This window comes from Pseudorasbora parva, chromosome 11, assembly GCF_024679245.1.
Source record: "Pseudorasbora parva isolate DD20220531a chromosome 11, ASM2467924v1, whole genome shotgun sequence".
Taxonomy (NCBI): domain Eukaryota; kingdom Metazoa; phylum Chordata; class Actinopteri; order Cypriniformes; family Gobionidae; genus Pseudorasbora; species Pseudorasbora parva.
The window spans coordinates 13,047,457-13,061,739 of NC_090182.1; the positions used below are offsets into that span (position 1 = coordinate 13,047,457).

General features: G+C 39.0%; 2 protein-coding genes across 2 annotated transcripts; one reads left to right on the plus strand and one right to left on the minus strand.

Annotated features, from left to right (window-relative positions):
- rest (RE1-silencing transcription factor) lies at positions 1-9,827 on the plus strand. Its single transcript, XM_067457128.1, has 4 exons — positions 1-161; positions 4,210-5,147; positions 5,250-5,333; positions 6,137-9,827. The coding sequence occupies exons 2-4, from the start codon at positions 4,220-4,222 to the stop codon at positions 8,104-8,106; spliced, it is 2,982 nt and encodes a 993-aa protein (XP_067313229.1). The 5' UTR covers positions 1-161; positions 4,210-4,219; the 3' UTR covers positions 8,107-9,827.
- A 2-nt stretch (positions 9,828-9,829) lies between these two features.
- noa1 (nitric oxide associated 1) lies at positions 9,830-14,177 on the minus strand. The gene is made up of 7 exons (XM_067457129.1): positions 12,862-14,177; positions 11,858-12,022; positions 11,111-11,322; positions 10,824-10,955; positions 10,626-10,742; positions 10,430-10,547; positions 9,830-10,219 (listed from the first exon to the last, which is right to left on the minus strand). Exons 1-7 carry the CDS (start codon positions 14,081-14,083, stop codon positions 9,990-9,992), a joined length of 2,196 nt encoding a protein of 731 aa, XP_067313230.1. The 5' UTR covers positions 14,084-14,177; the 3' UTR covers positions 9,830-9,989.
- Positions 14,178-14,283: the final 106 nt, after the last annotated feature.

Genomic DNA, 14,283 nt, shown 5'->3' on the forward strand with positions numbered 1-14,283 from the left:
GCGCGCTGACGTCACACATCCCCAGCGATCGCTGCGCAAGAGCGATGTGCTGGAATGCGTGAGTCTCGCGGACTTCCTCGACCGATTTGAGAGTTTGGAAATAACTTCTCCTTAAACTTGTTTCTTCAACAAGATCACCAAACACCGAGCGAACGTGTCCGGTAAGTTGGTGGGTTTGGTTCCGTGTGGTTTCGTGCTCTTTAGGGTGTGGTTTTCTGTTGTTTTGTGTCGCGCACGAGCCCAACTAAGTTTGAGTAAGTGGAGTGAAAATGGAGGGTTGCATTGAAAGGGAGAGGCGCTGTCCAGGGCTGATTTCAGCACGGAGAGAGATCAGATCAGGACCACGGCTAACACACTCACGCTGACCAGATTAAAAGTGAAAACGTACGTAGAATGTATGAGAAATTAAACACAAAAACATCGCCATGATCTTCGATCGACTATGTTGAATACAAAGTGCAACTTTGTTGAGTTGTGTGTGGCGTGTGTGCGTGTTGTTGTTGTTGCATGCATGCAGTTTCCGGAAAGTATCTTTTTTTCTTCGTAATGAAGGTTTATAATTTAACATTTGCGGACTAGAATTGTAGATTATCCTACTATTAAAGCCGGGAAAAAACAATAGCTTTTACAGTAAATCACATCTTTTTTTGTGTCTTTTTGAACTTTTGTTTATTCGAAAATCACCAATATTTCTGTGAAATGCATGTTCGACATTTTTATATCATTTTAGTAATGTTAAACTTTATGTAGTGAGTGAATTTTGGTCTGTAAAATTTGGTAATGTGTAGCTCGCTGTTAGTCTGATTCAGATGGGTCGTGTTTGGAGCTGTCCAACAAGGTCAAAGTTTTTCACTTCTTATTTTGACAATTTTGATTAAACACAACCACTGAATGTTTTCACGCAAGGCTCGATTTTGCAGTTTAACATTAAAGGTTTCGTGCTTTGCCGATTAAATGAGTTGATCTCTGTAAACTTTCATGTAAAGCTGCTTCAGTTCACTCATCGTCAGTATTTTTTTCCTCCTCCGCTGGCTGAAGTTGGTGGTGCTGTTTTAAAATGGCCGAACACACATTTCTGAGCATGCAAAGCGCTCAGGCCTGCCATGACCATATTTCTAACCTTAGAACAGATTTAATGACGCTTTAACTGGAGAGTTTTTGTGAATTTATTTTCTTTTGTCAACACACAAACATATTTTTAAGCAGTATATTTTGTATGTAGCATTTAGTTCTCTCTCTCACTCTCTCTCTCACACACACACACACACACACACACACACACACACACACACACACACACACACACACACACACACACACAGTGTATTTTGAATGTAGCATTTGAATGTTTTTAAAACCACTCTTTTAATTTATTTTATCAGTGCACAGAAAAGTAAACAATACTTCACAAAGTTCTGGGGGGTATTCCAGAAAGCAGGTTATGTGACATACCTGGGTATGTGAGTAAGTAAGGCAATACCTTTCAGTTCCAAAAATGGAGGTAACCATAGCAACTCTCTGAACATAACCTGCTCCAGAGCAGCTCCTGCTGTTTTGCAAGTTCTCCCACTTGGAAATCATGGAGGGGTCTGAAATTGTCATCGTAGGTGCATGTCCACTGTGAGAGACATCTAAAAAAAATTATCGAGAAATTAAAATATATGCTTTTTTTTAAAAGGAAGTGTATGTAAGATTGTGGCCAAAACTGGCACTGCAATCACTTTCAAATGACTGCAGAGCGGTGTATCCACCTCCCCCCGGATGCCGAATCACTACTGATTTCATGATTGGTAGATAGGTGGAGGGTGGAGCTTCAGGCCAAAACATCAACATCAGTTGAGGGCTGCAACAACTTTTAAATGACAATATCCTGTCCGGACTACTGTTGTCAGTGATATAAGTATTTGAAATTAACATGATTTCTTAATGTCTAGTGACATATCAGGGCTATTTTATGATTAATTAAAATACATTTCTTACATAAAGTTCCTTTAACTATTTTATTTTTATGATATAGCTGCAAATAAGTATTTAAACACCTGTCTATCAACTCGAATTCTGACCCTCAAAGACCTGTTAGTGTGCCTTTAAAATGTCCACTTCCACTCTATTTATTATCCTAAATTAGATGCACCTGTTTGAGGTCATTAGCTGCATAAAGACACCTGTCCACCCCATACAATCAGTAAGAATCCAACTACTAACATGGCCGAGACCAAAGAGCTGTCCAAAGACATTAGAGACAAAATTGTACACCTCAACAAGGCTGAAAAGGGCTACGGGGAAATTGCCAAGCAGCTTGGTGAAAAAAGGTCCACTGTTGAAGCAATCATTAGAAAATGGAAGAAGCTAAACATGACTGTCAATCTCCCTCGGACTGGGGCTCCATGCAAGATCTCACCTCGTGGGGTCTCAATGATCCTAAGAAAGGTGAGAAATGAGCCCAGAACTACACGGGAGGAGCTGGTCAATGACCTGAAAAGAGCTGGGACCACCGTTTCCAAGGTTACTGTTGGTAATACACTAAGACATCATGGTTTGAAATCATGCATGGCACGGAAGGTTCACCTACTTAAACCAGCACATGTCCAGGCCCATCTTAAGTTTGCCAATGACAATTTGGATGATCCAGAGGAGTCAAGGGAGAAAGTCATGTGGTCAGATATATAACTTTATAATATAATAAGATAATATAATACGATATATAACTTTAAAATATAACTTTTTGGTCATAATTCCACTAAACGTGTTTGGAGGAAGAAGAATGATAAGTTCCATCCCAAGAACACTATCACTACTGTGAAGCATGGGGATCGTAGCATCCTGCTTTGGGGGTGTTTTTCTGCACATGGGGCAGGGCGACTGCACTGTATTAAAGAGAGAGACCGGGCCATGTATTGCGAGATTTTGGGGAACAACCTCCTTCCCTCAGAGCATTGAAGATGGGTCGAGGCTGGGTCTTCCAACATGACAATGACCTGAAGCACACAGCCAGGATAACCAAGGAGTGGTTTCATATCAAGGTTCTGGCATGGCCTAGCCAGTCTCCAGACCTAAACCCAACAGAGAATCTTTGGAGGGAGCTCAAACTCTGTGTTTCTCAGTGACAGGCCAGAAACCTGACTGATCTAGAGAAGATCTGTGTGGAGGAGTGGGCCAAAGTCTCTCCCTGCAGTGTGTGCAAACCTGGTGAAAAACTACAGGAAACGTTTGACGTCTGTAATTGCAAACAAAGGCTACTGTACCAAATATTAACATTGATTTTCTCATGTGTTCAAATACTTGAATTTGCAGCTGTATCATACAAATAAATAGTTAAAAAAAATCATACATTGTGATTTTTTTTAAATTTATTTTTTATTTTTTATTTAGATTATGTCCCTCACAGTGGACATAATCATTAGAATGACAAACCTACGATGACAATTTCAGACCCCTCCATGATTTCTAAGTGGGAGAACTTGCAAAATAGCAGGGTGTTAAAATACTTATTTTCCTCACTGTATATAGTTAGTTATAAAATATACAATATTATATTATTTATTTTAAAGGACTATTATAACAAGGTAATGTTTAAATGTTAGTTAAATTCAAATATATTTATTATTTATTTTATTGTCATCTCACACATGGATCTGGATTCAATTAATTAGCATCAAACAAACAATATAATCCTTATGCTTAGTGAATAAAGATTACTTATTAAACAAAAAGATTGAAAACAATTATAGACACTTATCAGCTGCAATTCCCTAAAATAACCAGTAGTTAAAGCTGCATATTGCTTAAGGGGACTTCATACAAGAAAGAACAGTGTCATTTATTGTCTCTATATAGATGTATTGTTTTAGGCTTTGTTTGCTTCTTTTTAAAAGTGTTTATGAGCATGAAATCAAGCAATCTGGTATTTTAATGTGTAATCAGTCACATTAAAGAGGATGGCTCAGCTGAGACTCTTATCTCGGAAAGGGAAGACATTTGATTGAATCATTAGCCCTCATGCATCTTAAAAGAAAATGCATTGTTTGTTTTATCATGGTCAGATGACTCTCACAAGATCATAGTTCTCACATCCTTTCAAACTTCTTTCATTTCACATACACATTTAAAAAAAAATTTAAGATAAGAATACAATTATACAATTGAAGTTACTGATTGTATTTTGTTGTGTTGTGTTCTCTAAAACCAGTGTTTCTATTTACATTTCAGTTGGTTGAGCATGTCTGCTCAGACGGTGTATCCAGCTACTGCTGGTATCTTCATGCCCGTAGGCATCCCAATACCAGAGGTGGGCCATGACCTTCCTGAGCTGCCTCGGAACGATGTGGCCGCCCCTCAGCTAGTGATGCTTGCTAACGTGGTGGTATCATCAGAGATGGCTTCCTCAGACTACAATGCAGAAGAGAAACAAATGTTTGAACTCAAGACTGTTGGATGCAACAACTACTCTGACAGTGAGGAAGAGGGTGTTATCAGATACAGTCTTGACAATTCGGAGATGTCTGAGGACACATACACTGAACAGGCCACTCGCGTTGAGGCAGATGTGACGGAAAGAGCGCTGGAGCAAGTTGAAATAGAGCAAGCAGAAGACCTGTCAAACCTCTCCGAAAAGACCCCATCTGAGTCCTCACCAGCAGAAAAACGTAAGCGTACCCCGGTCGTCATCTTCGACTCCAACAAAAAGAAGAAGAAGCCCTTTTTTTGTAAACCCTGCCAGTACCAGGCAGAGAACGAGGAGGACTTCATTCACCATATCCGCATTCACAGCGCCAAGAAAATGACGGTGGTAAATGGTGCGGCTGACTCTGATGACGATCTGGCCAGTGAGTCAGGTCAATCTCAGACACCGAACCCAGAGAATAGTGAAAGTTTGAGTAACTCTAAAGGTGTGATCCGTTGTGAACGCTGTGGATATAACACCAACCGTTATGACCACTACATGGCTCACCTTAAACATCATACTAAGGAGGGTGAAGATCAGAGAGTTTTCAAGTGCACCATTTGTGCCTATACCACCATCAGTCAGTACCACTGGAAGAAACATCTGAGGAACCACTTTCCCAGCAAGCTTTTCACTTGCAACCAGTGCTCATATTTTTCTGACCGCAAAAACAACTACATACAGCACATCCGGACCCACACTGGTACGTCTAAAATCGAAAGGATTTGAGTTCAAATTTCAGTGTCCGTCCATATTATCAGAAATATATGTGAAAAATCCAACACTTTGTGAATTCTTCTTTTAGGTGAACGTCCATTTCAGTGCATATACTGTGAGTACTCCAGTTCCCAAAAAACTCATCTGACTAGACACATGAGAACCCATTCAGGTGAGTCTCTTATCTGTTTTTGAAAAATTCTTGTGCTGATCTAAAGTGTACATTTATATAGTTTTTTTTTGTTGTTGTTCAATTCCAATTCACTTTTATATTTAATAACTTTGTTCCGAAACCTATTGAGCTGCCTTGTTCCAAGTTATACTTGGAAGAAAACTATATTTTCACAAATCTATTATTGACAAACATTAGAAATTGGCTAAAGCAGTAATTTAATCTAAAAATATATTGTTATTAAATACATTTTTTAATATTTCATATGATTGGCAATTTATTTTATTTGCAGTCTTCATCTTGGATTTATTTTTTCAATGAACCTGTCATAGTTAGGGTAAGGCATTCTGGGATGCTTTCTCTGAAAAGTATTGTGAAGCTTTATTAGGATTTTAAATTGTGGTTACCATGTTTAAGTAAAGTCAAGGTAATCAAATCTTAAAGTCATAGAAATTGTATACATTTTTCAAAGTGAATATGCTGCATCTGTAAGAGAGCTCTCTGGGTTTTGGGACAGAGCAAATGTGCTGTTCCTCAGCTATGACTCAAGGCCTGTGTTTTCATCCTGTCAATGACGTTTCTCTCTTTTGTTGCTCTCCGTGGAGCCAGATGGCTTTGGATAAAATGGTACACGGTTTGTGGTATACAGTGTGAATTAGAATGTGATTCTGTATTGTGAAGTGTTTGCCTTTCTTTTATCTGTATCCCCCGCATGAGACTTGCATCTGTGTTTCTTTCAAAATGTTGAAATAAAAGATTGATTGTTCTGTCTTGACCTTCTCCTTATGGTCTGTCCACATTAGGTGAGAGGCCTTTCAAATGTGACAACTGCAGCTACCTGGCAGCCAACCAGCACGAGGTGACTCGCCATGCCAGACAGGTCCACAATGGACCCAAGCCCCTAAGCTGCCCTTACTGCCAATACAAAACAGCCGACCGCAGCAACTTTAAAAAGCATGTTGAGCTCCATGTCAACCCGCGCCAGTTTCTTTGCCCAGTTTGCAAGTATGCTGCATCCAAGAAGTGCAATTTACAGTATCACATCAAGTCCAGACACCCAGGATGCACTGATATCTCGATGGACGTGTCAAAGGTAAGACTGCGTGTCAAAAGGACTGATATCGATGATGATTCGCCAAATAAGCTTGCGACAGACCAGGCTGGAGGAAGGCGTAGTGAGGAAAAGCAGTTAGGAGAATTGGATGACGTTGAATCAGGCCCCATCAACCTCTCCATTAAGAAACCCAGTAAATTTACCTCTGCTGTGGAGACTGAGCTAACTGACAAGACTTTAAAGAAAAATCCAGATTTCATTGTGAAAGAAAAATCTGGAAAGCCAAGCCAGCAACTCGGTGAGAAAACTGGAGAGAAAAAGGCCATGGCGAAAAATGAGGGGAAAGAGAAAAACAGTAAGAAGGTTAAAGGAAAGACTTTGGTGAAAGTTGCTGCAACACAATCAGAGGGATACAATGACAAACAAGTTAATAAAAAGGAGGGGAAAAAGATAGAGAAATCCACCAAATCTGTAGAGAAAGTAATGAAAGGTCGCCCTAAGAAAGAGAAGCCATTAAAGGAGACCGCCAATGAAGTTATTGCAAAACATCAACCCATTGTTGAAGAGCAAAGATTGAATTTGGAGAAAGGCCTTGTAGATAAACAGCAGCAGCACAAAGACAAGGAAGAAAGAGAGCGGCTAGAAAAGGAAAACAGATTGCTGAATGATAAAGTGAAGGAGACTGAAAAGAAAGAGAGTGCAAAGGATAGCAGGAAATCACCAACCAAGAAACCATACAAGAAGCAGAAAAAATTGTCAAAGGTCAACAGTGATGCCCAGAGTACAGAGGCAATTCAAGAAGTGAGGACTAAACCAGTCAAAAGAAAAGCAGAGAACAGGAATGAAATAGTTACTGATTCTTCAGAACCAGCCTGTCCTTCAAAGCGGGTCAGGCGCACAAAGAAAGATAGAGCCAAGCGATCAACAAATTCTGCTGCTCAAGAGAGAAATCGCACCATACCCGAGGTTCTACAGGCCATGAAGAGCAAAACCAAGAATGCTGAGGCAAGTACAAACAAACCTGATAGTTGTGTCATTGAACCCAAGAAGACCATTAAACTCCCAGAGAAGATAAGCTCTCCAGAAGCTGAAAAACAGCTCACCACAGAAACACTGAAGGTACATACCCAACCAGACAAGCAAACACCTACTGCGGTGACCAATCAAGATGATAGAAATCACAAGGAGACTGCTGCTGTTGTGGAGGAGCCCACAGTCTCATGCCAACCCCAAGATCCAGACTCAGAACAACCTAAAGAAACGGAGAACAAGATCTCACGTGAACCAAAAGAAATTCCAGAAGTAGACAGTGGAAGTGAGATGCCATCACCTACTGACAGCGACAGCTCTCCAGGTTTCAGCCAACAGCAGCCTGATTTCAGCCCATCTCTTGAACTGCCTGGTCCGTCTGGTCACAAATCCACTGATGCCGAGGATGACGAGGGTATCCACAGTAATGATGGGGGAAGTGACATCAGCGATAGTGCCTCTGAAGGAAGCTACGACTCTGGTCTTAACGGACTGGCTGCAGCCACTGAGGGTGGAGAGAAACTTCCAGAGACTCCAACAGAAGAGCTCCCATCTTCAACCAAACTGCTCAGTCATACATGTATCTTCTGTGACCGTACCTTTTCTTTAGAGATGGACTATCGCCGCCACTTGAACCGCCATTTAGTAAACGTGTATTACTTGGAGGGGGCGGCTCAGGGTGACAAGTGAGGAGTATCTTTCTTTGTGTCCAAGGCAATGTATGAGGTTCTCAGAGACTGATTGTTGAACAAAGCTTGTTAAATTTGTAAAAAAAAAAAAGGTTATTTTTTGTTCGTTGGCTTTACGACTCATGACAGATGCCTACATCAACGAGTTCTAGTTTTTAGATTGCCATGACATGATGCAAAATACATTGAAATATGAATAGATTTCTTACCACAGTATTCCTTTAATTTGAGGGTAAAATCCATTGTGAACTTATGGTAGAATCCTTTTGTCCATTGAATTCCAAACTACCTGAATCTTTGCTTAGTCATGTGCTCCATGATCAAATTATCATCTTTCCCTACGTTTTTGTCACTACTCGGACAACAAAAAGGAGGGCTGCTCTGAAAGCAAATACACTTTCTCTCTCCATCCTTGCAGGGAGCTCAGATTAGCCAGACCCAGGTGGTCCAGCACTGAATAGCCCTGAAGATAATGGGGCTTTCAGCGTCTTTGTGCTGTTCCACTCCACTGAAGCGCCTCCATCTCTGGTCAGCAAGAGATGGCGTGTGTGTTTAAAGCTGGCTAATGTCATTGTATTCAACCCTTTCTTTGTTCCCTTTTACAGTTTAGAGAGCACTTGACAACTAACCATAATCTTACCCTTGAGGCTCTGTTTCAAATAAGACAAACATTTCATTTAATCACAAAAAACATTTCTGTACACCTAGATGTCTTTCTTTGATTAGGCTGCTCTGCCTTTTAAGGAAAGTAGTGTTTAGTTTGTAATGTTTAAAGGGCAGTAGGTTATTCTCTTTCAATGTAAATTTGCTTTCAAAGATTTTTACACTTGTCAACTGCATGTGAGGCTGAATTTTTCTGTTCTCTGTTTGTAGATCATTCTTTTCTGTAAATTTTCTGGTTATATTTCTATTTCATCCTCAGTCCAAAGATTTCGTTGGTTTTGTCTGTATATAAACTGTACATATTTCTGTTCTTTACATGCCCTTCAGTGCCTCAGACAATCAATATGAGCATTTTAATTCATTTCTCAGATATTTAGAGCTTATTTACCATCAGATGAATGAATTACTGTATCTTATCCGTGCAACATTCCCTTCCATATCAAATTATCTACATCGAAAATGTTTATCCAAAGTTTATCTAATCATATGACTTTCGACTGATACATCTTTCTTTTTTTTTTATGTGTGTGAATGTTTTGTTTCCACAAACCTTTACATTTGGCATGTTCTGTCTAAAAAGGAAGAAATATTGAAAGAGAGAAGTTATAGTAATTATTGCCTTTAGTACATTGTGCAATACTGAATTTTTGGATATATTACCAAAGCAAGATGTAGTTGGTTGATTTTTATGGACAAAATCACAGGCCTCATACGGAGGTGTGGTGCTCCTTGAAAATTATCCACAGGTACCCTGAAAATACTTTATCACTGTAAATTTGTCTTTTATAACTTTTTTTTTTATTATTTAAGCACTGCTTTCTTTTTTAGAATAGCATGATGCCAATTCACAACTCAGATTGTTGTCATTTACACATCTTTGTAATCAAGTGTGTAACTGTCTTTTTCATTTCCTAGTAATAGCAGTCAAATTATAACAGGTGAATTATTACATAATGCTGTCCCCATGATTTGGCTTTTTATGAATTATCTGGAGAAAAAAAAATATTACTGTGACCTGTATGTTTAGCAGATGTTCCAATAAAATAAAACTCTTGCCACTGTTTTCTTTCTGTTTTTATTTATTTATTTGAAGGACATTTAAAATGGCATATTATACATTTCATTATCAGGTAAATTCACAAACATTTAGACAATTTAATATAAAAATACATTCAAACTATTTATAGTATACAAGCAACTAGCACTTAAATACATTGTTCTTCATTTTTTTCGTCTCACGTTGAGTCTCTCAGCTGCCTTCACAGACAGACCGATGTCCACCAGCGTCTGTGGCTTTCTAGTCTTGTAGGCAGGAGACTTGTTAATTCGCTGTCCTTTCAGATTCACGATGTGGGGCAGCAAAGGGGTGCGCAAACAAAGTCCTGCTGCTTCAGGGGCGTGCGTCCTCAAAAACAGCTGATCTCCTTCAGCTGCCGTCACAGCAACCCAGCCTGAGAAACGAGAAAAAAGTGAAGTTTATATATAATAACAGTATTGAAATGTATTTAAGATATTTTAATGGGGCTTGACTGGCCAGATATTTAAGACTTGATCTTGTGGTTATACCATACAAGATCTAGACACTTGAAAGAATTGTAAAGAATCACAAGATTTATCCAACACACTGCTTAGTCTGCTTGAAAATCATTCCAGAAAATTACCAGCTGATGAGATCTTGATGTCAGTTATTGCGGTGTTGCATCCCTGCCCCTTGAGTTCGAAGTCTTGAGCAATAAGTGGTGGAAAAGTTTTCATGCGCTCCTCACCACCAGATGGGACCTTATCACAAAATAATGTAGCATAATGTTGAATTAATTTTACATATAAAGCACACATACATATACTGTATATACATACTGCAAGAAGGATATTTCCAGCATGTTTCTGGTAGATTGCGTCAGCCTTGTCCAAATTGGTGATGTGAATTGGGATGCGAGATGAAGCAACAACCGTTAACCAGCATGGGCCTTTCCCCTAGAGAAGGTAACAGAACATTAAAACTCTCTTGATGCGAAACAGATGCAGCAAAACATTCAGTATTCCTTAGTCTCTTACCTCCAAATAATCAATGCGTGCCAAAGCCCCTAAAAACAAAACCATACCAGGGTTCATTACATATGTTCTCGGTGTAATGGCATGTGTAGGAACCACCAACTTGACTTCCTGCTCATTCAACAGGCTGAGAACCTGGAAAGTTGGCACATGATTAAAACCCTAAAACATAAAACCCTTTGTGGCACCTGATTCATAATGATATGCGTTTTGAAAAATGAGTGCACAGAAATTATTGCAATTAAGAACATATCACATTATGCGAGTACAGTATGAATGGGGAGACTAACGTCATGTTCTTTCATGATGCCTGGTGTATCATAGAACCAGTGTGCATCTTTGATTTCATTGTAGGTGAGCTCTTTGTCTATGGAGGGGTCCAAGGACTGATTAGGTTTAGCATCTTCCTCCGTGTCTTCTCCAAAGCTCAGACTGTAAGGATCAAACTCCACAAGGGCTTTCTTGAGCGACTGATTTGTTCGGAATGTCCTCCCAATATGACCTAAAAAAACAATGGATAAAATGAAGAAAGTTGCCTCTAATTTAAAATCTAAAATGTTATATAATACAATCATATATATTGTGCTGTCAAATCAATAAATATCATCTAACATAAGTTTTTCTAAATATATACAATATGTGTGTATTAAAATTATATATAGACACATATTCATAACTCTGGAAAAAAATAAGAGACCACTTAAAAAGTGATTTCTGAACTTGGAGTAATGTATATGATTATAATATATATATAAAAAAGATTTCTAATCTATATTTCACCTAAATAAAGACACATTAAAAAGTTTAATAAAAATAAAGTCAATAATTTTAAATGCTACAAGTATATTTAGAGATTTGCATTTTAATTACATTTATTACTTATAAGTGACTTTAAGTGAGCATTAAATGGCAAATGCTTTCTAAATGTAAAAATGTATTTCTAATATCAGCCGATAGAAATAAATGAAAATTCTCTAATTTAAGGGATTAATAATTGTGGATCCCTAAAAAAATACCTAAAAACCTTGCAAACTCACCGACCAAGTATCCCTGCTCGCTGAATTGTTTGATTCTCTTCAGCTCTCGAGGATTCAGGTCGTCTTCAGTCAAAAGAGACGCCTGTTTAAGTCTCTCTGCCCGCCTGAACATCCGGTGGGGGGTTGGGTTGATAATGGGAAACTTCAGCAGGTTTAATGTTGTTCCTAGATATACAGAAGACAGATAGGTATATGTTTTTAACAGTTTAAATGACTTGGACATCTAGAAGATCATACATTAAACAGCTTAATTATTCAGAAATGCACAACACATTCCTTAAAGGGTTAGTTCGCCCAAAAATGAAATTTATGTAATTAATGACTCTTGCACCAGCCTTAAGACCTCCGTTCATCATCAGAACACAGTTTAAGATATTTTATATTTTAGTCCCAGAGCATATGCAGTCTATGCCCACTTTCCTGTCCATGTCCAGAAAGAGAATAAAAAGAACACGTAGTCCAAACTTCTGAAATCAAGTGACATTGGCGATCCGAATCATTGATCGATTCACTGATTCATGGCCGTTTGAATCTTTATTTGAGGTTTAAAAACAAACGCAGAAGAGAAACTGATGCTGAATAAAGTCATAGTTTTTGATATTTTTGGACCAAAATGTATTTTTGATGCTTCAAGAGATTCTAATCAACCAACTGATGTCACATATGGACTACTTTGATGATGTTTTTATTCCCTTTCTGGACATGGACAGTAAAGTGTGCAATGCATAGACTGCATATGCTCTGGGACTAAATATAAAATATCTTAAACTGTGTTCTGAAGATGAACGGAGGTCTTACGGCTGTGGAACGACATTAGGGTGAGTCATTAATGACATCAATTTCATTTTTGGGCGAACTAACCCTTTAACAAGGTCCTAAAATGGACAAGCACACTACTTAAAAAGTTATTTGTTCTCATTTTTATATACTTGTGAAACAGGATTGCAAATATTGCATTAGTCAACATATTATTCAGCAACCAGTTAACACATGCAATATCTCACCAGGCCATGGAGATATAGTAGCTTTGTGGATCACATCCGAGGCTCTGGATTTGCAATAATCAGATTCCAGTAGAGTATTAAACAGCGTGGATTTGCCAGCATTGGCCGTGCCGACCAAATACACATCACCCTTGTACTTCCAGGTCGACTGCAGTCTTGATATAAGGTTTTCTATACCATACCCTGTTTTGGCACTGATGAGGTGGATGTCCTTGGCATCACTAGTAGAAATGCCCTTGCTGGCACAGTATGCCGCCAGCTGACGTCTGATACGTTGCAGGTAATTCTCTGCATCTCCAGGCAGCAAGTCTATTTTATTTCCTAAAATCACAATGTGATTATTCTTCCCAACAAGCTCTGGAAGGTCTGGGATGATGGAGTCAGGGAGATCCAGAAGATCCACTATCAGCAGCACCAAAGCCTTCTCTGATTTAATTCTCTTGACAATCGCTCTGTACTCCTCCTTGGACATAGTGACGTTCAAAGCCTTCTGGTGGTGATTGATTAAAAAGCATCTCTGACATATTGCCTTCTTCAGTTTGTCCTCTTCAACTAACATTTTGAATTTCTCACTTGGCAGGTAACCTGGGATTTCAGGGTCGGTGCAGTGCATGAGGGCCCCGCAGCCAGAGCAAGATGAATCACTGACTGCCACCTCCACATCAGGGGTGCCATAGATCTTTTGCTGCTTTTTAACCCTCTTTGATTTGGAGTGCCTGTTCAGTGGGAATCCTTCATCGTAGAACTCAATCTTTGAGGTTTCCTCCACTTCAGACGTTGCAGAGCCCTTTAAATGCTTCAGCTGCATTTCCAGTCCTTTAGGGTGCATGTTTTTACCAGGTTTTTCATGCACTGGCTTTGGTTCTGCATTACTCCTGAGCTCATTTAGAAGAAGATGATCTGGCGGTTTATTTTCTTCATTGTCCACTGGTTCATCAAAGTCAGGGAACAAAAATTGTTCTTCTTTCTCTGGCTCAACTAATGTGTATTCCTGGGGTTGATATGATGCTGGTACTCTGGCTCCTTTTTGGCTGCTGTAACATCTCAGACTTGATCTGCACCTCTGGTTTGTGTCCAAATGGATGGCATAGTCTTTTGGTTTTAAAATGGTAACAAATGACCGTGGAAACCGCCACATCCCTTCATTTTCCGGTCTTGAAACATGTTTTAAGCACATAAGAGTGTAGAATTGGAATGTCGATGGTCTTAATAACTTGTACATTGTATGATATATGTTAAAATAACAATCACATCGCTACAATTACTAACGTTACAGTTACAACCTTCAACGAACCCACGTGAATTAATACAGAGAGCCGCGCGTACAATATACGTCACCGGATTTTGTTTTGTTTTGTGACAAAGACTGTAAAACATTTTAGTTTTCATGTAAAATATTTTATTTTATTTAACACTTAAACT

What these genes read in the sequence shown, in the direction of transcription:
- rest (XM_067457128.1), top strand. Translation starts at nt 4,220, where the DNA reads ATGTCTGCTCAGACGGTGTATCCAGCTACTGCTGGTATCTTCATGCCC. An exon ending in GCACATCCGGACCCACACTG is followed by an intron (nt 5,148 to 5,249) that starts GTACGTCTAAAA and finishes TTCTTCTTTTAG; the next exon opens with GTGAACGTCCATTTCAGTGC. An exon ending in ACACATGAGAACCCATTCAG is followed by an intron (nt 5,334 to 6,136) that starts GTGAGTCTCTTA and finishes TGTCCACATTAG; the next exon opens with GTGAGAGGCCTTTCAAATGT.
- noa1 (XM_067457129.1), bottom strand. Translation starts at nt 14,083, where the DNA reads ATGTACAAGTTATTAAGACCATCGACATTCCAATTCTACACTCTTATG. An exon ending in CGAGCAGGGATACTTGGTCG is followed by an intron (nt 11,323 to 11,857) that starts GTGAGTTTGCAA and finishes TTGTTTTTTTAG; the next exon opens with GTCATATTGGGAGGACATTC. An exon ending in CACGCATTGATTATTTGGAG is followed by an intron (nt 10,743 to 10,823) that starts GTAAGAGACTAA and finishes TACCTTCTCTAG; the next exon opens with GGGAAAGGCCCATGCTGGTT.